Source organism: Magallana gigas, chromosome 7 (genome assembly GCF_963853765.1).
Source record: "Magallana gigas chromosome 7, xbMagGiga1.1, whole genome shotgun sequence".
Taxonomy (NCBI): Eukaryota; Metazoa; Mollusca; class Bivalvia; order Ostreida; family Ostreidae; genus Magallana; species Magallana gigas.
In genome coordinates, this window is record NC_088859.1 from 29,122,889 (window position 1) to 29,148,562 (window position 25,674).

The 25,674-nt window shown below is 34.3% G+C and overlaps 1 protein-coding gene across 2 annotated transcripts in view; it reads right to left on the reverse strand.

Annotated features, from left to right (window-relative positions):
- LOC117684422 (uncharacterized) overlaps positions 1 to 25,674 on the reverse strand; it is a 339,336-nt gene that overhangs the window by 81,831 nt on the left and 231,831 nt on the right. Inside the window, exons 5-15 of one of the 2 annotated variants that reach the window (XM_066067797.1) lie at positions 20,834 to 21,055; positions 20,232 to 20,461; positions 18,976 to 19,186; positions 16,020 to 16,183; positions 14,902 to 15,142; positions 14,298 to 14,479; positions 13,703 to 13,880; positions 11,184 to 11,399; positions 10,840 to 11,010; positions 10,329 to 10,502; positions 9,914 to 10,084 (exon numbers count right to left, since the gene is read on the reverse strand). The exons of the other annotated variant lie outside the window; for it this stretch is intronic. Of the exons in view, the coding sequence (XP_065923869.1) occupies positions 9,914 to 10,084; positions 10,329 to 10,502; positions 10,840 to 11,010; positions 11,184 to 11,399; positions 13,703 to 13,880; positions 14,298 to 14,479; positions 14,902 to 15,142; positions 16,020 to 16,183; positions 18,976 to 19,186; positions 20,232 to 20,461; positions 20,834 to 21,055 (2,160 nt within the window). The remainder of the gene's footprint in view (positions 1 to 9,913; positions 10,085 to 10,328; positions 10,503 to 10,839; positions 11,011 to 11,183; positions 11,400 to 13,702; positions 13,881 to 14,297; positions 14,480 to 14,901; positions 15,143 to 16,019; positions 16,184 to 18,975; positions 19,187 to 20,231; positions 20,462 to 20,833; positions 21,056 to 25,674) is intronic. 2 annotated transcript variants of the gene reach the window in all.

Sequence of the window (25,674 nt, forward strand, 5' to 3'; positions counted from 1 at the left end):
GGTATGGAGATCCTGGTGATGGGTATACTGGCCCTGATGATGGGTATACTGGACCTGGTTATGTGTATACTGACACTGGTGATGGGCACACAAATTCGTGATACGTACTCTGACCCTGAGGTATGGAGACCCTGGTGATGGGTATACTGACCCTGGTTATGGGTGTACAGACTCTGGTGATGGGCACACAGACTCTGGTGATACGTACTCTGACCCTGGTGATAGGTATGGAGACCCTGGTGATGGGTATACTGACCCTTGTTATGGGTGCACAGACTCTGGTGACTGGCACACAGACTCTGGTGATACGTACTCTGACCCTGGAGACCCTGGTGATGGGTAAACAGACCCTGGTGAGAGGTCATGGCTAGATCTACATGGGGTCAGTGACCTGTTCACCCTAATACCCCAGCCAACAAAATAGCTCCTGAGTAAAAGAAAAGCAAAATAGATTTTTCCCCTCCTAGTCTTGGATTTTTTTACTTATTTTGGACTAAGGTGTTTGTAGAACCTGGTGAATGCCACAATGCAGAAGATAATATTGGTTTACATAAAGTCTTTATACTAGTATACATGTATGTAATGAAACCATGATATTTTGTTCAGGCACGTAGCATCGTAGCAAAGTGGGTTGAGGGCAGACTCATCCAATCTTGACTTGCAAAAAAAAACAACAACTCAAAAATGCTTTTTAAATAATAAAAAATCATAATCCTCGGGGGTAGTGGTCTAAGTGTACATTTAACTTCAAATTACAGTTTATTTCCTCCCTTTCATTTTAATTTTTAAAAAGGATCCCAAAAACATTAGGGGGGGGGGGCAACTCTGTGTTAATTTACTTTTTTATAAGTCAATTCAAGAAAAATGTTTGCTGCAAGAAAACGTGTGCTTGGGGGGGGGGGGGGCGTCCCGTCCCCCTGTCCCTGCCCCACTCCACCCCCCCCCCCCCCCTCCGATGCGAAGTGCCTGTTGTTTTCCTGTAACATTGATTTTTATTGTTCTCTTAATTATTTATTTAAGTTTTTGGTGTAAAATCTAATGTAAATAACATTTTTATAACTTCTGGTGAACTTTTCATATAAAAATTGCAATTCTAAATTGCACTTATATCAGTTCGAAGTTCCTCCTAATAGCTTTCGAATTTCCTCCCAATCATTTACCGATCCCGATGGAAAGTTGGTTCACGCATGCGCACATCCTGGTTATAGTACCTGGTTATAGAATATAAAAAGTAGCCTATTCTATACCTCGTCTGTAACATATTCTGATTTCAATGACACTGGAAATCTCGATCTGCCTCGTCTTTTATTTTCTCCCGGTCCGGGTTTTCCTATCCATTTTACCCATTCTCTTACCAGAGGTCGTGCTACACAAGCTTCGCTTACACATCTGTCAACGCCCGATGTACAAGATTCTTTAACACACTTAAACGATGGGCAAAATGTAATTAAAATCTGATTATTCCTTTTTTCTATGAATATGATTATGAATAATTAAAATCAAATCTTTAACGCCAGTAATTATTTTTATTTCAACGTTACTGGAAGAACTATTTTGCGGAGGTAAACATTAAAATATGATCACATGATCTAGTTTGACAGAAGTTTGAAAAATCAGTTTCTGTACGCTACCGATTCATCGATGATTTTACATAAATCAGCAGCAATGCCATCTCCTTTGATGTTCTTAAACGTGTCCTCAAAGTCATCGCCCGTCGATGACTTCCCTTCACGCTGATTGTACAGAAGAAGCGAATCAACAATATCATGTGCTCGCCATGCTTGTTTTGATCATGTGACAGACTATTTTTCCGGCGTTGACAGAGGTGTAAGCGAAGTTGTGTAGCATAACCTCTGGTGAGAGAATACCATTTTACCAAGACTCCAAGATTCCAAGATGGAACATCGAACCCGAAGCTATAACTGATTGTAACACGCCTTTCCTTTATTATTATTTTCGTAATAACTAAGATGTGAAACAGAATTAGCCAATAATTTTTGCAATTTATATTTTCCTTTCCATAGAGATTATTTATGCTAAATTACGTTGAATTTGACTCAGTAGTTCTTGAGAAGAAGATTTTGAAAAATGCACCTTTTTTTTTTACAGTTTCGAGGTTTTCTCCGCTTTGAATAGCGATCGGTCTTTCATTTCTGCAATTTATATTTGCCTCCCAATAATGATGCTTTGTGCTTATTTTTGTTGGAATTGGCCAAGCAGTTTTAGAGAAGAAGTTCAAAAAGTTTTTTAAAAATTACAGACAGACAGACAGACGGACGACGGACTAAATGTGATCAGAATAGCTCACTTGAGCTTTCAGCTCATGTGAGCTAAAAATATTACGTAAAAACAAATTGTATACATTTAACTATTCAATATCAAGCTCTGGGTGTATTAATACTGTATCAACCCGCTCAATCAATGACTCAGTATATATAGTTTATCAAACATTGTTATAGATTAAACAATGAGTTAGACTGTGTCTTCCATATGGAGAAGTGGTGTACATTTTACTTATTTGCATAGCATTACCACAATGGCGATTTTCAGTACAATAGTCTAAATAGAATATATAGAAAGAAATGAGAAAAATCAAAAATCATAAAAAAGTATTTCGGAAATACTTTTCTCCTCAGTTGGTTTTGTCATTTACTAAATCCGGGATCGGAATGTGCTTGTTTTGTTTACATTTGATATTAAGATGGCGGTTCCTTTTGAATCTGAAAAAATCGAAGCGGGGCGTTGTAGGAATAAAGTGTATTTTAGTGATGAAAGACGTCATAAAAGGATTTTGGAATTATTTTTAAAATACTTGCCATTCATAGGCAAAGTTGTTCCTCATACATGTATATATACATGTATATATACAAAGTTTACATTGCAAACAATATTGTGTCAGAAATCTTGACTCAAATTTAAACAAATGCTCTTGTCGGTTCCTTTCAACTGAGCATTTTTCTAGATTTTTTAGTAAGCTATCAGACTTGCAACTAGGCATTTAGGCTTTAATATATTGAACCATTATGCCTGTTGTACGAAAGCCGAGAAGGATCATTCGAGATTCGAGATTCAAAATACGAGATTCGAAATACGAAATTCACGATTCGAAATTCGAGATTCATAATATAAATTAACCAATCAAATCAAGGATCTGAAAATATGTATCCTAGCGACATCAAACAGTTCTAAATAAAAATCATCCGTGCATGCTCTTATATACAAATAAATGCTATGTTCACTTCTCCCTACCTAACTATATAATTATTTGTATTTACTTTTACACAGAATATCTAAGTAGACTAGTAATAATGCAGTGTGCTTCGCGGATCTAAGTGATTTTGTTTGCCCTGGTGCATTTCCACCTGATGCGTTTGAACCCTGGGGTATTTCACCACCAGTAATAGTTTAAAATCCGGGTTTATTCACCCCTTTTGTGTAAAAATGCGGTTATGGTAGAGAACTTCATAAGCGTAGCTAACTTTTTACTGTAGGGGGGGGGGGGGGGGTCCTAGGCTAATTTTAAATAATTTTATTATGTAAATTTAATAAGCTCCAATTTTCCCGAGGAGGGGTCCAGATCCCTTGACCCCCTCCTTTCTAGATCTGCGCATGAAGATTAGCACATGTATCTAAATAATCTAATTATGAATAATCAGTCCGGTTTCACCAATAAATATAAGCATTACTTATCGTTTTTATGTATACATACAGTCATACACTAGTACTATGATGTTAAACAAATCATTGAGATATTATCACATCATACGGAATTATTAATTAATACATTTTTTTTCCTTTTCCTCAGTAAACAACTTACTATGAGTCTTACTTTATGAATTGTTTTCAATATAGAAGGATACCTACTCTCTACCATTAAAGGTAGGGATGATAGGGTGCCAATTTGTTTACATTACCGATTTCTTGTGCAGAGAACAGTAAAACTTTTAAAAAATTTGATTGTGCATGAATATTTCACAATTTATTGTTAACATGTATTTTGTTATAATTAATTCATTGATATATCAACAAGAAAGAATAAAAGGTACAGACAGGCATATGTATCACAGCCAGTTTCTCTGTAGTTTCCTACCCCCCCCCCCCCCCCCCGCACCAAAATTAACAATAAGTAGTAAGTAAATCTCTAGAGATGTAAATAAGCACTGCAAACAAAGATGTTTGTATTTAATATACTACTACATTACACTTAGCCAGATAAAATGTAATCAGGGTGAAGCTACAAGGGGCGAGTGGTGCAAATTTACTAATTTGTCGCCATACACACAGAACACCAAATAAAGAAACTGTGAGTGGTGTGTTGAATGCATAACAGATGGCGGAAAATTATCTCAAATAATCAGTGCAAAAACCAACAAATAGGCTGTTATTTGTTACATATCCTGCAAAAACATTGATAAAAAATGTTATCGTCACATAACATAGCCGATTAAGTCAATGTGTACATATGGTCAACGTACATGTAATTCTAATATACAAGAAGGCGGACGTATCAGGCGGGGATCCAGAAAATTAAATTTCAAAAATGATCGGTTGAATTACATTAAATGCTTTGAAAATTGTATTAAACTATCGCACGGGTCAAAATGCATGATAGAAGCTATGTACAGAGTAATTGGAAACTTTCATTTTATATCAATAAGTATTACCTATTATAACAAATGAGAGTATAGCACAACTGTCACAAGAAATACATGTCCGGCACCACCTCCCTCCCAATAAAAAAATGAAACAATTGTGACAGTCGTTTTATTTGCTAAAATGTGTGTGGTTTAAGATTAGATTTGAAAAAAGAGTCGTACGTTTATAACTAATTTTGTCAAAATTTTTAGATTCATTTGGTTATATTTTAGTCCATTTGGTTAAATAGATGCACCAGCGCAGCTCTAATTTATATATAATCAGGCCATAAATTCAAAATATTTTCAAAAATAAATAGCTTTAAATCCAGTGGATAAAATAAGGAAAGCAAGTCGAACTCGATGAGTGCTAATACCTGTGTTGAATGAATGGTACAGTAGGATATGTGCAAAAAAGTCCTGTCTACTCTTTCCTATCCTATATTTATTGGAATATTAAATCCGATTATAAGACTCAAATCAAATATCAATTACAGATATGTACCTGTTTATCGAAAGTAAAACTACTCATAATTTATCTACAGTGCATCGTTATGGAGCTACACAGAAAGTTTTATATTAATTTGCCGAGCCAAAAAAAAAACCCTGGAAAACGAAGAGAAAACAAAGTGGGGACAGAATGGTGTCTTCCCACTTAGCCAACATTTTGAAAAAATACAGGTAAAATACAGGTAAATTTGTGTTGGCTAAGTGGGAATGGCGTGCAGGTGGAGAACAAAAGAATTTAATTACAGGTAAGTTATAGTCTGTTTTCAGATAAAAGTCGGAGAAATAAAATATTTGTTAGCCTACAGAGGAATAAATATGAATTGAGCTTCTGTCCTAGTACTTTATATAATTAATTCAGATGAAAATATAATTTTAAAAAATTAACTGTTACATATTCCCTTATAATTTATGCCCTTGATTAAGGTACAAATATCATGGTTTGTCTATTTTCATCATTTATTGAGATAATTATATAAGCTGCCTTTTAAACTTGGCCTTGAAAAATATTGTAATTATAAGGGTCACGTTTGATTTGAACATATTTTATTGCATTATATATTGCAATGGGATTGGGCACAAGTTATAAAAACTTAATTCGTCCTCTTAATTTCTTTGGTTTCTATGATTATATTGAATATTTCCAATCTAGATAATATGAAATTAACAAAATACAAAAAAAACGCTTGAGTAAATTAAGTCCTTAATTATATTCCTAACGATGATACCTCACATTTTATAAGATTCATTGTATGATGATAAATACATTATTAGTTAAGAAGATAAAATCATCCTTTGTCGTTTTTTTTTAAAAGTTGACCTGCACCTGAATATCGGGCATTTTTACTTTTTATATCTTTCAACTAACAATCCATAAAACAATTATAAGAAGTCATAATTTTCAGGCTTTTGATTCTGTAAATTAATCTCTCAAATCATTAAAATACACATGTACATGAGGTACAAAACTGTGTTGTTTGCGTTAAATTGTAATGTCAAAAGTTTAATTAAATATAATATTATATTAGAACATAGTTATACATGTTTCTAGTCTATTCTTTAAAAACTGCTGATCTATCTTATTAATGTATATATACATGTACATCCAATTTATAAACAGTTTGTTAATTTACATAAATGTTTTAATCATGCAAGTACTTGCATTGGTTAATACATATAAAATGTGTTACGTAATAATCTCGCATAAAATTGATGATTTATTTTTGGAAAAAAATATACTTTGGTTATTTTTATTTAATTATTTATTTTAAATATCATATGCATGTTATAGCTAAAATTGAATGCTATTTTGTTATTTGCATTTTTTCAATAAACTATTCTCAGGTAATTGATAACAAATACACTTACATGTGAAAACAGACTATAGCCTCCTGATCACTCAGGTGTAAAAATCAAAATGTTGGCCAAGTGGGAATTGAGAATTTCAGAATGTTGGCTAAGTGGGAATAAACCGACAGAATAACTGACAAATTATTTAGGACTATATAGCCCCCCGCCCCTCTTGAAATGTATTTACTGAAAACAGATTATTGACTACAACATCCGCACACAATTTAAAGAAAATTTCATGGTTTTTTTTTATCATTTTCGCTAGCTAATGTAAGACATCACATATACCCCAAACCGGGCCCTCACGGAAAAGGAAATGCATGCTAGGTGATGAGAGAGAGAGAGAGAGAGAGAGAGAGAGAGAGAGAGAGAGAGTAAATCACAGGTGCGCTAACACCGTTAAAATTAAAGCTTGCTAGTTGGTCTGTCCTACCCTAGCTACCTCCTCTCTTTTCTCCTTTTAGAGGCTTAATTATTGTCTATATATGCTTGTATCAAATGATTTAATCAAATCAATTTTCAATTCTAAATCAAAATTGAATTTGACACCACAAAACTCTCTCTCTCTCTCTCTCTCTCTCTCTCTCTCTCTCTCTCTCTCTCTCTCTCTCTCTCTCTCTCTCTCTCCAACGGCATTGCCATACCCTACAATATTCTATTCTTATCTGGATTGTTGTCGTTGAGGTTGTAAATCATTATATCTTCTATGGTTTAAAATTTTATCATAACCTATATTTTGACATGTCGATTATTTCATTGTGTTTCGTTTCATAGCTAAAACCACACTCAGTTTTAATTATTTAGATTAAACAGATCTTTCTTCGCGAGCCGATTTTTACACAGTTGGGGCGAATACACTTCGGGTTAAAATTGCTCGGGGGGAAATACACACAGGGCAAACAAAACCACTAATATTCGCAAAGCCAACAGTGTTATCACTAATTTAATTGTTTATACTGTGTGGGGTTAATTCATCAATGTTAATTTAACCATTTTATAACCACTATATAAGATCTATTATGACATTTATTTGTAGGAAAGAGCATGTACGAATGATCTTTATTTAGAACAGTTTGATGTTGCTAGGATACAGGTTTCAGATCCATGATTTGATTGGTTAATTTAGATATTGAATCTCGAATTTCGAATCTTGAATCTCGTATATCGAATCTCGTATTTCGAATCTCGAATCTCGAATGATCCTTCTCGGCTTTCGTACTGTTGCATATTTCTATTCAAGAATTATTTTTATAAATTGAATGAGATTTTTTTCAATATTGTTTCAAGCTGATTTTTTTAACTGTTTATTTATTTATTTACTCATTTTAGCCGGTATAACGTTAGTCCTATTTTTAGATAACCTAATGGTTGAATAGAGAGGCATTCAAAGTGAATCACTGATTGTGGTGACAAAAACATTGTACACAGATAATCTATGCATTTCCCTTACACGTGTTCTTATTTAAAAAATGAAACAAATCTGGAACGAAACTTAGTAATTCTTCCTAGACCAGTCAAGGAGATAAAGTTAATTTTCAACACTCCTCATTCATTCTTCCCACTTGGGAGGAGTGTGGGAAAGGATGACAAGAGTGATACGGCGTGTCTTAGATGTTCTACTAATAGGACCAAAGAAAAAGAATCTCACTTGTAAGGTTTAGTACACTGATGGCCAAAGTGACAGCGATCATCAACTGATACCGATTACTACTACATGTACATCAAGTAATCCAGATATGCCTCTTTTATTGAGCCCTGCAATACTATTGAATCAGAAAATATCAGGACAAATCTCTACCTGAGTGAATGTTGACATTCCTAATCTGTATAGAATATTGGAGACAAGTACAATACTTAAGTGAATTGGTCAGTTTCTTCATATACTCTACAGTCTCGCCGTAAGTGAACTAATGGAGCACCAAACCTTATAGGTGGTGGAGGTATGGTTGTCAGAGATAAAGATGTAGCGCGATGTCTGTGGCAAGTTGGACTTGTTGAAGAAGCTATCTCAAGTGCTGATGGACTAGTGCAAAAAGTCCGCGCACGTCCTAATGTGAATGTGAAACTGTGCCGTGTATCTATATGAGACGTACGTATGTCTCATTAAATACATATTTATCTTTTAAAATTTACTTTCTTATTCTTAATGAACAACTGAAATGGGCCGGGCATGAAAGGAAGATAAATATTATGATGTTCATTTTATTTTCACGTGTACATTCAAAGGTGATGGTATTCTGGTCACTGCACCATTGAATTTTAGCTGACAATTAAACACATGTTTTTTTGGTAAATTTATTTTTTGTGGGGTGGTGGGTGGTAGGAATGAGAGTGTGAACATTTTCGTAAAGGGTAATATTGTTAAATTATTACACGTGGAGTGTTCTCGAATCATTCCGAAATTGTTTATTGAGTTCAGATATAATCTGGATTCATTTGTTTCGCATCGGGTTCAAAGATTATAATGCAACTAACACCATGGCGCCAAGCACGAATTTGTAAAACCACGTTCCTTTATTTTTTCGTGATAGGGAGACCCAAACTTTGTATGTATTTTGGTAATTTTACTTGTGTACCCTTGGACTGAAATGTCACACTTTCATTGGTTTAATCATGGCACGTGACCGCCGGATATATCTCTAAATGTATCTCTATCCGTCTGGTGAGAATTAATATTCGGCAATATGGCCGACGCTTCGCCTACTCATCTCGAAATTTCATAATATTCAGTACAGAAACCTAGTTCCATACATTCTCAGAATATTTGGAGTAGTTGCACTTTGAAATTACTTTCAAATTAGAGAAGTTGCCCTTAATTGAATTGACATCACATTGTTGTGTCTGGAAAAAATGGCAAATTCAAGATTTATTCAAACCTTTGCGAGGGAAAGGGAGAAAACGGTTAAAATTAAATAGCAACAAAACATTGTAAGTGAACAAGGGTGCAGCAGATGTTTTTAAAGACAATTTGAAAGGTGAGAATGATAATCTTGAGTGTTCGCCTGTGTTAAATTGGATGAGATTTAAGTCCACGTTTACATGAAATTTTTTAGAGCATCGCTTCTTGAGATATAAATGTTTCATTTGATAGTCCTCGGAAAAACAAAACAGTTATTAGGTTGTTACTGACTGACTACGGAAAAAATCGGTTCGCCTCGCAGATATATTTCCGTAGTCAGTCAGTAACAAACCTAATAAATGATAATAACATATAGAGTTATGAACAATGTATTTCCTTCTTATGCACTTTGACTTATATGCAATTCCATTAAGGTATATTTTACTTTTTGAATTGACTCTCTCGTGTTCTTCATGCAGTAAACAAACACTGTGTTCATATCTTCGATGTGTATTAAAGCTTGATTTACATTGACTAGCTGTCTGTATCTGACTAGTTTCTGAGCATGGGACAGCATACTTACCAATACAATTTGGCACAGCATCAAAACTTCTGTCTTCCCTACATGTAATGGTGGCAGATCCATTCATCCTGTATCCTACATCACAAGTTACTGTCAGAGTTTCTTGGAACTTAGGTAAGGTGGAAGAGGACACTCTGCCATTTTTTATTCCAGGAATAGGGCATGTGACTTCTACAAAATGAAAATAAAAATGTTAGTGATTCAAAAAAGAGTTTAGTTTGATCCAAAAATGCAGTCAAATTTCAATTAATTTTAAAAAAGAATACATTCTGATCATGGAGCTACTGTATGTTTATGTTGTTTACTATTTTGTAAATGTATATCAGAATATATATGAAGAAAATGACAATGTAAAAAAATATTACCCAACAGTTCTACCACTTCAACATATAACAAATCTAGCCATGATACGTACTTATACACTCGGGGGCTGAGGCTGTCCATTGGCCTGTGGGCTGACAAAACAAGATTGGTGCTCCTATCAACTGGTACCCGGAATTACAGGTGTAGTTAACAATGGCAGCATACTGGTTGCTGCTGCTGGAGAGCTGGCCATTGCTGATAGTAGGCGGGGCTGAACAGTTAGGAGCTGTACACAGATAGAAGACAACTTTTAAACTAGAGTTTCTTTAATATCGCCCATCATTTATTCATAATGCTTACTGAGTTTGCGAAAAAAAAATACAGATAGTATTTTCAAATTAAAGTTTACTGTGAGAATTACAGTTTAAAATTCGTATAAGTTATAATTTCAGTTTGCAACTGCCAAAAACAACTTTGTTTTCCTTCATGGACTTTTGCTACTGTAATTTATATGTAATAATTTCAGCATACTTTTTAATTCTACTTTCATCATTTAAACAAAAAAATGAAAAAATCACAAAGATAGGTTTACTTTAATTAAAAAAAGAAGGATTAAAACTTACAAACACATTGTGGCCTACTGGTCCACTGAGTGGACTGACACGTGATGTTGGCAGAACCCAGCAAAGTGAACCCTGGGAAACAGGTAAAGGTCACAAACGATCCAAACACAACACCACTGGATTGTGAAATGTAACCATTCTCAACAGCCACTGGTTCTCCACAGTAATTGGCTATTAATAAAATCCAACGAAACTAATTGCAATAATAACACAGGTAAATGCAATATAATTTGATAAGTGTTCATGAAAGGGTTTTTTTTCTAACAAACTTAATCTTTTAAGAAACAAACTTAATGCCATATATGTTTTTTCTAGTTTAATGTTGTATTCCATTACAAACTTACGTTTACACTGAGGAATTGTACGAGTTCTCTGCTCAACCAACCATTTCCCTCCATACATGCACTTCATTCTTGCAGTGCGCAGATTCAACTCATCAGAATGGAAGCCGTATCCATTTTTACAGCTGACAGTGAACTCGTTGTCAAACTGACGTAATTGTACAGCTGTCTGTGAGGGGTTCACCTCAGAGGCTTCTGTCAAACCAGGGTCTGGGCAGTCTGCAAGAAAAGACACTTAAACACTCAAAAGCATTATGTGAACATCATTGAAGGACTTGACAGTCTCTGCAAGAAATATAACAAAGAGATTCTCTGGAACCCCATAACTTCTCATCATATCTACTTTAAATTTTTAGAAATGATTTATTAGCAATAAACTATTATTTTGTAAGAAAATTTCAATACATCTACGCTTTAAATAATGAATATTTTTCTAAATATATATACAAAGCATTCTTCTCATAAAGGTCAGTACAGTCTGAAAATGGCCATGACAGTACACGGCAAGCGGTAAATATAGTACTCCCGTCACCCAGCTGTCCAGGATTTAGGTTTTTTGTTAAGATCTTTTTTATGGAAGCACAGAATTTCTTCTTTTCAAGCATGTTTTCTAGGATGAAATCGATTCCCATAATGTCCAAAAATATCAATAAAACCTCGAATATTATTTTGAATAAGAAAGTCACTTGCTTAAAAGTGCTAAATATAATACACTGCAATAAAATCAGGTTGCTATGATAGTTCATGTAGTTTACATCAATTGTTTTTAATTTTTGTGAATTAAGGCTAACCTGAATGACGTGCCTGAAGAATTTGAAAAAAAAATCTGTTCATCGACGATATAAATATCAACGAACAATAGGCCCATGGCCACATCGCTTACCTGAGAAACACAACACTTAATAAAATTAGCTAGATTATGAGGTCATATCCAAAATATTGGGATAAAGAATGGCAAAATTGATCCTGTTTTAAAAGATTTTCAAAATTATTTACAAATATTTTTGTGTTGAGCACCTTTTGTAACTACATAAAGATGATTTCATAGCTATATCACATATTGACCATTGCCATTCTCAAAAAGATCTTAAAAAACTGTTCATATAAATATAAACCTACATCAAATTTTGAACACCTTGTGTGGCCCAAGAATTATCTAGGTCCACAGTCTAAACAACTGAGAATCAACAAATGTCAATATGATGATTTCATTTCCTATGTAAATATTAAAAATTCAACCACTACCCCCCCCCCCCCCCCCCACCTCATTATAGTCTCATCCTTTTTATTGGATTTTTAAAGAGTTCTCTCTGTATACATTTAACTACCAGAATTAACAGCTTTTCTGCTTGATTAATTTTCAAAAAGAAGATATTTCTCTTAACATTTCTATGTAAAAATACGTCCCCCTCATGATAGGCCCATCCTATCCCCAGGGATCATGACTTGAAAAAACTAGAAAAAAAACCTGAGGGTGCTTCCACACAAGTTACAGCTTTTCTGGCCAATTGGTTCTAAGCAAGAAGATGTTTAAATCTTTTTTTTCCATATACATGTATTCCTATATAAAATCACCAATCCCCCCTCATTGTTGCACCACTGTACCCCTGGCGATCATGATTTAAAACAATAGTCTACACTACCTGAGATGCTTCTGAACAAGTTACAACTTTTCTGGCCAATTGGTTCTTGAGAAGAAGATTTTAAAGAATCTTCTCTATGTAGTCCTATGAAAAAATTCGCCCCCAATTGTGGCCCAACCCTACCCCTGGGGATCATGATTTCTACAAACTGGAATCTACACTACCTGAGGATGCTTCCACACAAGTTACAACTTTTCTGACTGATTGGTTCTTGAGAAGAGGATGGGTTTTTTTCTATAAATTTTTATGTGAAAATTCACCCCCCCCCCCAATTGTGGCCCCACCGCACCCCCGGGGATCATGATTTGAACAAATTTGAATTTACACTACCTGAGGATGCTTCCACACATGTTACAGCTTTTCTGCTTTTCTAGCCAATTGGTTCTTGAGATGGAGATTCTTAAAGAATTGTCTCTAGATATTCCTATGTACAAATGTGGCCCCACTGTAACCCCGGGGATCATGATTTGAACAAACTTGAATCTACACTACTTGAGGATGCTTCCATAAAAACACAGCTTTTCTGACCAATTGGTTTTTGGGAAGAAGATTTTTTAAAGATACATGTACCAACAAATTTTCAATAATTCTTAATTTTCTCCCTTGAAAGAGAGCATGGCCCTACATTTTAACAAACTTGAATTCCTTTCACCTAAGGATTAAGGCTGCTTTGTGCCAAATTTGGTTGAAATTGGCCTTGTGGTTCTTGAGAAGAAGTCGAAAATGTAAAAGGTTTACAGACGGACAGACAGACAGACAGACGGATGCTGGACAAAAAGTGATCAGAAAAGCTCAATTGAGCTTTCAGCTCAGGTGAGCTAAAAACTAGAGTACTAGATTCCTGCCGTTCATGCTCCATCCAGCTCTTTTAATTTTTACCAATAGAGTAGATTAGTCGAAATCCTTTCTTGTTGGTGATAGCAGAAGATTTGAATCTGATGAACATTTTCCCATTGGGACTGTGAAAGGGTTGATCATTGGATAGAGAGATGGTCGTGAACCCAGCTCCTGATCCATGGGCAGCATTCCCGGAATCATCTGTGCTATTGGTGTAAATCTAAAAAGTAGATTTAGTAATAACTAATATATTAATAAAAAATTAAGGCCCATGTAAAGCACCCACCCGTGTAATATGCATCCCCCAAAGTTGGGTGTAAATTAAATGCTGAAAAAACGCTTTTCCTGTGCGCGGTATAATACATACCCAAAGAATGAAGAAATTTCATTCAAGATTGGTAACACTAAAACTCTATTGTGATTCGATCTAAACAAATATCTTGTGGCTTTCTCTAATAATTCTGATTTTGTAACTAATAAGATGAATTTTTTATAAAAATTGAAACATATATATAGGAAAAATATATATTTACATTCTCAGCTATTTGTTGCCTAGTACATGATATTTCTTAACCTGGCAAACAGCTGATTTAATGTACCTGTAATTGCAAAAATTTGGGAAAAATTACATATTTACCTGAATGAAGTCCTCATTATCAGCAATTTCAAAGCCCTTAGATCTATCCAACATAACCTTGACACCTTTGCCACTAGGTATATCTATTGTCCAAGTACAGGTCTGGAAATTGGCGTAATTAACATTGGGATATCCTGGACTGATTATCTCCCCTGCACCCGCAGTGTATCTAGCAACACATCCTGAAAACAGAATGAGGTTTAAAGTACATCATCAGGGATGCTGATTGCTGTGGTTTTATAATTACAACATAATTACCTAAATAAACTTTTTATAATTTGATTGTTCAAATCATATTTCTGCTCCATGAGAAAATTATATCTCTATCATTAAAAACAAATTATTTCAATAGAAAAAGAAAATGTTATTGGAAGTTCTTTCTTCGACACATCCAAAATAATAAGTATCTCATGATCATGTATTTCCTGATAAGATTTGCTCATTCCAAATTCTAATTTATACATGTTTCTTGTTTTTGGTCCAAATGACCGTTAAAGATCATACAACTATTTAAAAATATCATTCAAAATAAAAATAATGATAAACTCATTACGTATCAAACTAAACATTCATTTACAAGTACGTTAAGAAGGAAATCAAATACCTTGTTTGTACTGGAAGGAAAACCCAGTGCCTGACGTAGAGTCACTGGTCCTCATGATGACGTACATCACATTGCTTGTGGAGAACACGATCCTCTTCCCCATCACCGGCTCTGACTGAGAGAGAGGGAGGTCCACATTGTCATTGTTACTAGCCGTATACTTCTCCAGGAGAGGGGCGCTGCCAGAGTCTCCATCACGAATCTCTATCACGTCATCTCCTGTCAGGTCAATTTTCATTCTCTGAAATGTGTAAAAACCTTTCCGTCATTAATAAAAAAATATTTAAAAAAAAAACCAATACCCATATAGTTGGTAGCCAATTCAAAAGATCCCATTTAGGTTTATAACATAAGGACGAAAAGCATTTTTGAGGACTTTACTACGACCTCAATCTCTGACTGAAATTTTACTTCTTGGAAGTCTGTAATTCAAGGTCTCTGCAAATACCTTACCTATAAACATCTATTGCTTAAACTTGTACAAGCTTGGGCAAAGGGGGGGGGGGGGGGGTTATGGTCTAAAATTGGCTTTAAAGAGGTTAATATTTGATCTAGAAACTCTGCTCAAATATCACCTCAAACCTCTTTGACTTGATGGACACTGTGGATAAATATTATCATTTGTCAGATTGGGCGAAGGGGAGAGTGCATATGGTTAAAATTTAACAAAGTTTGATATAACCTTGATCTTTGACCTTGATAATCTCCATCACCGTCACTGCACAAAATTTGACCTATGGCACTTGAGATATGAATCAAATTGGGCCGAGAGAAAAGAAAATATGATTCAAAAAAGGATTTTACACATAATTCTGCTAAAACCTTAAACCAAGACCTAGAAAGTTTCTTCAGGGTCATTTTACATGTTTTACCCATAGGCATTCTGTGGCCATGGGTGAAGTATGAATCAAAATGAACTAAGAGAGGAAAATTATGCTCCAAATAAGTGATGTTAGGAAGACAGATGGACGGTCAGACAACAGTACTGACACTGATCGTTTAATTTAGGGTGCACCAAAAGTTCGGCCCTAATTATTCAAAATTCAGAATTTAATTATCATTGAAAGTTCTAAAAGCTACTGAGGCTATTATATTTTGTGTAACAGAGTATTGCTTACCTCTAGGGTAACTATTGTCCAGCGTTCCTCAGCTCTAATAATCCACACATAATCTCGGTTTCCAAGGTACGCATTACTTCCCTGAGAGCTGAACAATAAAGGTTCCAAGGTACTGACTGTGGATCTAGCGGTCATGTACAACTCTTTCGGATAACTATGTTGTGCTATAAAATTCAATGATTTTTTTTTTTATATTTCTAACACGTAGATACAAATATGTGCACTTTAAAAAATACATTCTCTGAATTGTCATTCATGTGATATTCCAACAGTTACTTTACTCTCTGTTAGCTCCAAGGCTTAGAACAACATTATTTGTTGATTTCCTAATAAATAAATAAACCTATACATGAAGTACACTTAAAAATAGACAATGCAGAATACATTTTACTGCAATGGTCGCTACATTCATTTCCCGCATGAATCATCAAAGAAAGTGTTTCATTGTTTATATTTGTACATCGTTCCTTTAACAAATTATTGAATTGATCGTTCAGAGTAAGTAAAAGTAACTAATTTATTGAAATGTACATCAGTATGTAAAGTAAAAGTCTTATATGGAGACTTGAGTTTGACAGCATCATAATTATTTTGTGCAGTCAATGATTTTTCTAAGGTTGCTGAAGGGTTTAGATCGATCGATAAACTGGATAGAACTGGGTCGTTTAGATTTCGGCCCTTGTCGGTATCTAAAACGCTGCAGTGAATTACAATTAATTTTCTTAAGTAGGTGTAAATATAATTGAATTAAGTAAATTTAGGCTAGAAAAATATTAATATACTATAAATACTGATATATGATGCATAATTTTTAGACTACTGATGAACAAAAATGTTTCTTTTTAAGCAAAGGAACAAACCTCTTAGAAGACTGTTTTAAAATACGATGTAATTTGCCCAAGTTTAGATAACTTTTTCGAAATGAAGCTCGTTTTGCTGCATTTCCTTTTATTCACATCATTTTATCTAAAATATTCATAAATGAGGTATCCAGAACAAGCTGATCATTAACTGTGAAAACAATCTTGTTAATTAACTGATACTAATTGGACATAATAAAATGTGTCCTCATTTTCAAAATAGAAGCTGTTTATGCAGGTAAAATGTCATGATTATGATAAGCATGTGCCTGTTGGATTAAACATTTGTAAATAAAAAGACCAAGGTTTAAACCGAGTAAATAATCTATTTAAACTCTTATCAGCTAAATGTACATATAAAAGAGAAAATTAAAGACAAAGGGGCATGCAAAATGCATGTAATCAAAACAATGCTATTTTCATACATAACTATTTCATTAATGGTTGCAGACTTTGTAGTAACATCTAATGAAACAATATCCTGTAATGATATACAGTTGAATTTGTGCCATTAATGATATAGTTGTATCATTTGCATACTAACATAGCCGTTCATTATTACAGTTTCTAAATTATATCAATAATGGTCAAAATTCACATCCACTTCTGGTTTAAAATAAACAGACAAAATAAGTACATCTTTGACCATTAATGATACAATCTAATTTTTAATTGCATTAATGAATCGACTTTAACTATTAATAATACAGTTACATTTATATGTGAAATAGTACTGTTTTGAACAAGTTTTTGACAAGTCATACATTTTTGCATGTCTCTCTGTCTATTTCTCTGTTGGCTAAGAAGAGTGTATTTGATAAATTATTACACTGTAAAAAATGACAATTTAGAGTAAGTACATCGTAATCTAAGAAGGGTATATATGTATGTATCTTACTATTGCATTAAGCCTAGTGAACGGTCTTGCCTAAATAATGGTAAAGTCATGCATGTGTATGTTAATTCTTTCTCTCTCTCTTTCTCTCTCTCTCTATCCCTCTCCCCCTCTCTCTCTCTCTATCTCTCTCTCTCTCTCTGTTAGCTTAGAAGAAAAAAAGAAACATCATTTTAAGAAAATTACAATAAAAAATAACATTCTGTTGACCAATAATGGCACATTTTTATATTGCATAAGGTCTAGTGGATTGTCTTTCCTAATGGATGGACATCAATAATTATTTATTTAAGAATGAAGTTGTGCATGCCAAAATGCAATATCTAAAACAGTACTATTTCATATATTATATCATTAATGGTTGAATTTCAGCCACTAATGCAATAAAAATTATATCATTAATGGTCAACGATGTCCTTTTTGCGTTTTTCTCCTATATAATAAGTGGATATGAATTTCGACCCTTAATGATTTTGAAAATCTATCATTAATGGACTGTTAGGTAGTACGTTAGTAACGCCACTTTATATCATTAGAAGATACTGTATCATCAGAGGTTGCTACAAAACGGTATATACATGCAATTGACACAACAATTGAAATTTAAATAAAATTAAAATATACTTATATTAAACAGCTTAATATGTAATTTGTTTGCCATGTCAAAATATTCTATGCTGTCGTAAGCGCAGTTATAGAATTTTACCAGATTAATGCCATAAAATCATAAAATTTTCCCTGATAAGTGTTATTCATAATGTTCATTCTTAATTTGAAAACATTACAAAAGAACGTTACAACTTTGCACCTTACAAGCTGCGCAAAGTAATGCACACTCAAATTGTATTGGGCCTCACCAAAAAAAAATATGAATTTACACTTTGACATTTTGCTCCTGCCCTGGAATCAACATAACTTAAATTCAGTTCTTCTTTCAGTTAGGAATAAATAGAGAAGGTTTTTGAAAAAAATTGTCAAATGTTGGGAAATTGTGCCTTTCCCTAGAGACCCTGTAGAGCAAGAGTTGTGAAATTTACAATTTATGTTCCTCCAAACCTAAAGTTTTCACGATATCGATGCTTTAAATGTTCAATTGTTATCACACGACGCACGTACATGTAGCACGACGACGTATCAATTGCAACTGGTTTACGGAGTGGCTGAGGTGACCTTAAATATTTCAAGTTAACGAAAATCTTACAACTAATGTAGGTGGCAGTGAAGCCCACTTTCTCTGTCTGGGAATCTGTGGAGAATCGGATGATCATGTAGTTGTTGTAGCTTCTGTATCTGGTGGTTGAGAGACTAGGCTGTCCTGACAAGCGGGCCACAGAGCGGGCGGTGGACTCCGTACGGCCCCCAATAAGGACCTCCACAATGTCTGTGTCTTTCTCCGTGTTAAAGGATAAAAACTATGAGAGAGAATTAAAAACATATACGAGAACTGTTGTAACTATTTAGTTTTACAAGCAGATTAACCTTGGGCTGTATTGTAAAGGAATGCAAAAATTATTGCAGTGTTCATGCTGATGTATGAAGGATCGCTATGATAAGTAATTTTTACTCAACGAGTTGTGTCCTTTCTATCCCCGAGTCTTGGCGAGTTGGATAAAAATCATATACCGTTGCAAATCATTACAGATTCTTTTCATCACATTTTTTCATTAAACTTCGATCTAATCTAGTAGTTGTGAACCACAAAACACATTTATTTCGTGATGTCAACAATATTAAGCATAAAGAATAAACCTTCAAGGCAAACACACAAACATCATTATCACGCATGTGAAAGAATGTTTAAAAAGACAGTTAAATATTTCACATTTATAACTCTAGATTCTTCTAACTATATCACTAAGTTTTGGATTCACCATGTCACTCATTGTCGTGCTTAAGTGGCTGCAACTGTTTTATTAAGCGTTTTGAAACGAAGTGCTGATTTCATTGAACTGAAAGTGGCGGATAACTCAACCAGGGGAACGTTAGGATACAACATTGAATTCAAGACAATTGTAGAAATGTTCCTAAATAAGTTGTTGTAGTTGTTTATTTGTCTGAAAATTTTTGCGTATAATCTGCATAACTTTGTTGGTAGGCGTGTGGATCTTTACAACTGTTTCTGTATTGTAAGAGAATTCTGCTTCGACATGTGTGTTACAAAAAACGTCATGCAATATACGTAGTGCTCAGCTATGATGTCACACGGCGTAAGAATACACATTGTAACAAAAATTAATCACATGGGTGATATCCAAAGCATATCAAGCTAAACATGTGACAAATAAAGATTTTATTCCATACTTTATTTCCTCCATCATTGTATGCACGTTGTCAGCAAGCAAAAGCAAAGTAGTTCCTTCTTAAAATCACAATTTTTATTTTTCCAAAAACGTTTGTCTTAGGGTAATTTTTGGAATAACTGGACAAAAATAACCCTTAACAAATTTACCATCTCACCTCTAAATAAATATTGGATCCTTCAGGTCCAACTATTGTCCATGTGCACACTCTGGAAGGTTGATAGTTTGAAGGGTGGTTTGGAGATTGGATTCTTCCAGAGTTGGCAGTGAGCAAGTACCTACATCTTTCTGCACAATTCACTTCATCCGAAAAATCTCCACAGTCATTCACGCCATCACAGCGCCAATTGGCGTTAACACAGCGACCATTGTCACAGTGGAAACTCTCTGTATGGTAAAATTAAAAATATCTTAACAATTACGAGACTTTATCCAGTTTTACCATATTTTACACAAAATGAAAGATGGGGAAGCGACCAAACCACAGACTGAGACATAAAGTACCCCAATCTCTCTTCTTAAAACTCTGCAATTTTTTTTTTACATCATTTAACTGCATGGTACAGAAAAACGGTGAAGACATTAAATACACAATGCAGTTAAAGCAATTAAAGTTATAAAAGCTCACTATGGCAAGATGATCTTCACCAGCAAATGAAACTTATAACCATAAGCATAAATAACACACGGCAATAGTAAATACTATATATAGATCTGATCATCAACGTATAATGAGTCTTGACTAAATGAATTACGTACGAGATAGACAGGAAGTTCTTTGGCATATGAACGCCATCTTCATCAGACAGCTACCTACAGTCCAAACGTAGTCACCGTCCTTATTCTCTATGTAGACACAATCTCCATAAGCTGTATCTGGGTTCCTCACCGACCATCGACCCTGATATATGGACGCTTCCGCGTTCATGTTCCAAGTCATGGCTATCCCATTCTTAGTTGTAACACCCTTTTCACTCATCCCTATAAAGTTATAAATTATGGTTACAAAGAATGTTTCATACATTACTGATGTTAAACATTAGAGGTTTTTTTTAATAAATCACATAATATAGTCCCTCTCCTTTTTACAGATAAACAAGGCGCACATCTTTTTCACTTAAGTTAACCCAATACATAATGTGTTTTTAAATGCTTAATCACTCCTAATTTCTTTCAACAAACCGAACAACATCTTTGCTAGTTATGGGTTTACGATCTACTCCGCCCCGGAAAGGAGTGAATTGTAGACCCTAGGTTAGCGAATTAAGTTGGCTGAGTGATACGTGTAAACCATACTGTCAAAAAGCAACAGTTGCACTTCTGTGACCGTGGAAAAATATTCCTCGTTGCCATTTACAAATTGCTCGATAAAACTGTTCGTATATAAATATATAAATTGTATGTTTACAAGTTTACTACAGTACTCTGTTTTCTGATACAGACAGTAAACAAGAGGCCCAATGGGCCACATCGCTCACTTGAGCAACACTCGCATTATATGGGCGTTCAAAGGATATTGTGCCATATGGCCCCTCGGTAGATTAACCAAGAATAAATATCCGAATTTTACACTCATTTTTGCATTAACTTAATCTTTGACCTTTATGGAATACCATTTTTACCGAAAATAAGATTATATGCAATATAGATAACTAAATTTTCAGTTGGTGTTCACAGTTCACTTCCAGTTCTCTTTATTTTAGCCCCTCCCCCCATCACTTTAACAAGAGGCCAAGGGGCCAAATCGCTCACCTGAGCAATAACTGCCTTAACTTTGATCAAATTAGCATTACAGTATCAAAATCAAATTTCTTGACAACTAAGTACAGTAGATCTTGCCAAAAAAAATATTGAAAATCTGCCAATTTTTTATCCACATCTTTTTTTGGGTAAATACCAAGCCCCTTTTGTTGTTGTACCTCTAAAAAGATTTTTCTCTGATGCTATATATCCCCCCCTATTTTGTGGCCCCACAATTCTCTAGGGTATCATGGTTTCATCAATCTTAAATCTGCATAACCTAAGCTTTCACACAAAGTACTGAGTTTTGGACTGAACATTTTCCCAGAATATTTTGAAAGATTTTCTCTATATATTCCTATGTACAAATTCAACCCGCCATGAGGCCCCGCCCTACCCCCAGGGACTATGATTTTGCAAACTAAATGCCTCTACACAAGTTTAAGCTTTTCTGGCCAAATAGTTTTTAAAAAGAAGATTTTTAAAGATTTTCTCTATATATTCCTATGTATAAATTCATCCCTCATTGTGGCCTCATCGTACCCCGGGACTGTGATTTAAACAAACTTGAATCTATACAATCTGGGGATGCTTCCACTCAAATTTATATTTGAGTGGAAAAATTCCTATATGTGAAAAAAGAAAAAAAAATCCTACATGTGGAAGAAGAAAATTGTAACTTAAGGCGCTCAAATTAAAAAACTTCAAAAATTTAATTGGTCTTCCGCATTATAAACGATTGTTGTTTACCAGGCGTGAACTCGTGTGACGTTTTATAACCTAGCTGCAGGTCTGTAGCGCTCAGTCTGAATAATTTGGATGGACGACCTGGGAGCTACAGTCCCATATATGTAGTAAAAACTGCAATTTACGGCGCACAAAAAATTGCGCTTGTTTTGGACTTATTAAAATTATTTCCGAGCACATTCTGTACTAATATTTGATTCCAAAAAAATTTTCGGACATTTTACTACAGATATCGTCACTTTACTTGCCTCTGATATTCTTTTAAAAACCATCACCAGTTCCGTGAAGTGAAGAGTTGCAGTAAGAGTGCAGGTTGTTTACATGTAAAAATGGCGACTCTCGATCTCAAGGTGAATTTAACATACTTCATTTTCCCAGGTCGGGAACCGTGTTTCAAGAAAAGTCTGAGGCAAGTAAAGTGACGACATCAGTAGAAAATTGCAAGACTAATTTAATGGTACTAATTTTTTTCACAGAGTTTGTGTGTAAATAAGGTAAATCGGTCCAAAACTAGCGCAGATTTTTGTGCGCTGTAAATTGCAGATTTTTACTATGGGAGGCACTGAAGCTCCCAGGTCGTCCATCCGAATTTTTTCAGAGCGGAAGCTACAGACCTGCAGCTATTTATAACCTTACTCACTTGATAGATGAATACACTCGAATAAAAATGTTGTCATGTGATATGTTAAAGAGCTATTTCATGTATAATCAATGCATAGGCGTCGGAACTGGGTGAAGCCCCAACCCCGACTTTTTTTTGCAAAGTTAGACATAGTCATTCTCCAAATTTTTTTTTTGCTTTTCAAGATTTCTGATAAGGTCTTGCCCCCCCCCCCCCCTCAATGAGCCTCAGACTGCAATGTATTGACAGGCATATCGCTCTGTTTTACTAAGGCCCACCCTTTATTTCCATCTTTATTCAAAATCAACGTTAACAAATGGCTACAAATGAAGATGATTTTCCGCTGTAATTTTTTCTTAGGAATAGCGAAATACATTTATCCCCGTAACAGTAATGTTTTAAACTGTTTTAAAGAGGTCGTTTTAATTTAATTGTGTCTGAAAAACCAACAAAGTTGGTATGGTTTCATCGTATAAAGAGGGGGACCCAAAATGTTGTTAGAGCATATCATCCTTTAAATTTCTCTGTATAAGTATTTAACGTTTAGCGAGACATTTCTAGTGATAAATCAAAATCTCAGCGTCAATCGTAGAATTATAAGCAAGATACAGAACTCAAAATTCTTGCTTGGTTTGAATAAATTTTTTGTTCACAAGAGTTAAGTACATTCAACTTAAGATTTTTAAACTTGGTATTTCCTATTCAGAATGAACAAAAGAATGGCATCAGTTCTGTGAGCAAAGCTCTGTATCTTGCTTATATTTCGAAACTTGACACAGCTGAATGTGGTTAGTAAAGAGAAAATTGTAAACACTTAAAACAGAGGAAAACTAAAACAAAGAAAGAGCACAATTTATTTTTCATAATATATCTATAAACCTATATATTTCTAGCAGCAAAACAATCGCTGTTTAGACTGAAAATGCAGAGCATCTTAACAAAACACGTTGCACTATACCGGTAATCAACCATAACGTAGAGATCGTACCAAATTACCAATAGAATGTATAGTATTTACAATATAAAATACGTTGTTAGTGCTTCAGATTTTCCTAATTTGGCACAGGTAAACAATTCATTTAACTGTCTAATTTACCAAAGTCTATATTTGATTCGATACGTAAAAATTCCAAAATACAGACGATATTTCCCCTCAAGTTACAAAGCATAAACGAAATTGAAAACAACGTAAAACCACGGTCATGAGTGAAAATGTCAACGCATTGAAAGATTTTACCTCAATTCACTTCACGAAATCGGGACAAATATATTTAGCATGTTTCAAGTATCCCTTCGCACGTATACTGTTGCACAGCAAGCTAATTCATCTTTGTCAGTTTGACCCGTTTGTCATGCGTCAACATTCAAACATGACTGCCTTATACAAAGAACTTTCGTTTTCGATATGAAATACCGAACCCGAAGTTATATTCTTATTGACATGACCACGATTGTCTCTTTATTTTTATTTTCGTATATTACTCAAATTTGAAACAGAATTCGCCGATAATTTTTGCATTTTATATTTTCCTTTACATAAGGATTATTTTTGCAAAATTACATTGCATTTGACTCATTAGTTCTTGAGAAGAAGATTTTTTTTTAAATGCACCCCCTTTTTTTTACAGTTTCGAGATTTTCTCCGTTTTAAATAAAGATCGGTCTTTTATTTCTGCAATTCATAATCACCTTTCTATAGGGCTGCTTTGTGCCAAATTTGGTTGAAATTGGCGAAGTGGTTTTAGAGAAGAAGATTAAAATGTGAAAAGTTTACAGACGGACGGACGGACAGAAGCACGACGGACAAAAGGTGATCAGAAAAGCTCACTTGAGCTTTCAGCTCAGGTGAGCTAAAAACAACAAATGTCTACAAAGATGATTTTCCGTTGCAATACTTTTTTAAGAACATCGCTTATGCGTTTATCTTCATTATAATAATGTGTCAGGACTATGGAAACTGTTAAAAAGACTTTTAAAAGACAAAACAAATTGTGTAGATTTTATGCAATTTATCGTTTAAGAAGGGACACCAGAAAGTAGATATAGCATATCATCCTTTTAGCAAGACATTTCTATTGATCAACCAAACTTTCAGTGTCAATCATAGAATTATAAGCAAGATACATAGTTTGGTTTGAGTCATATTTTTGTTCACATGAGTTAATTACATTCAACTTAAGATTTTTGAACTTGGTATTTCCTATTCAGCATAGCTGAATTTAAAATATAAACGAACTCAGCAGGCTTCTCAAACCCATTTTTGGTACTGGGGCCGGAGCCAATGGATTGGGAAAAATGCGACGTTTTGATAAAAATCGGGAATTTTTTTTTCTTACTTAGATTTTATTACTGATAGGATTTTTTTAGAATTAATATTTTTAAAAAAAATCATTTTTAAAACTGGGAACATGTGAGTAAAACAATGAGAAGGAAAAAAGTTAATTCATAGAGTGTGATACAAGTTTTTTAATGAAGATGTAAAATTTCCCAA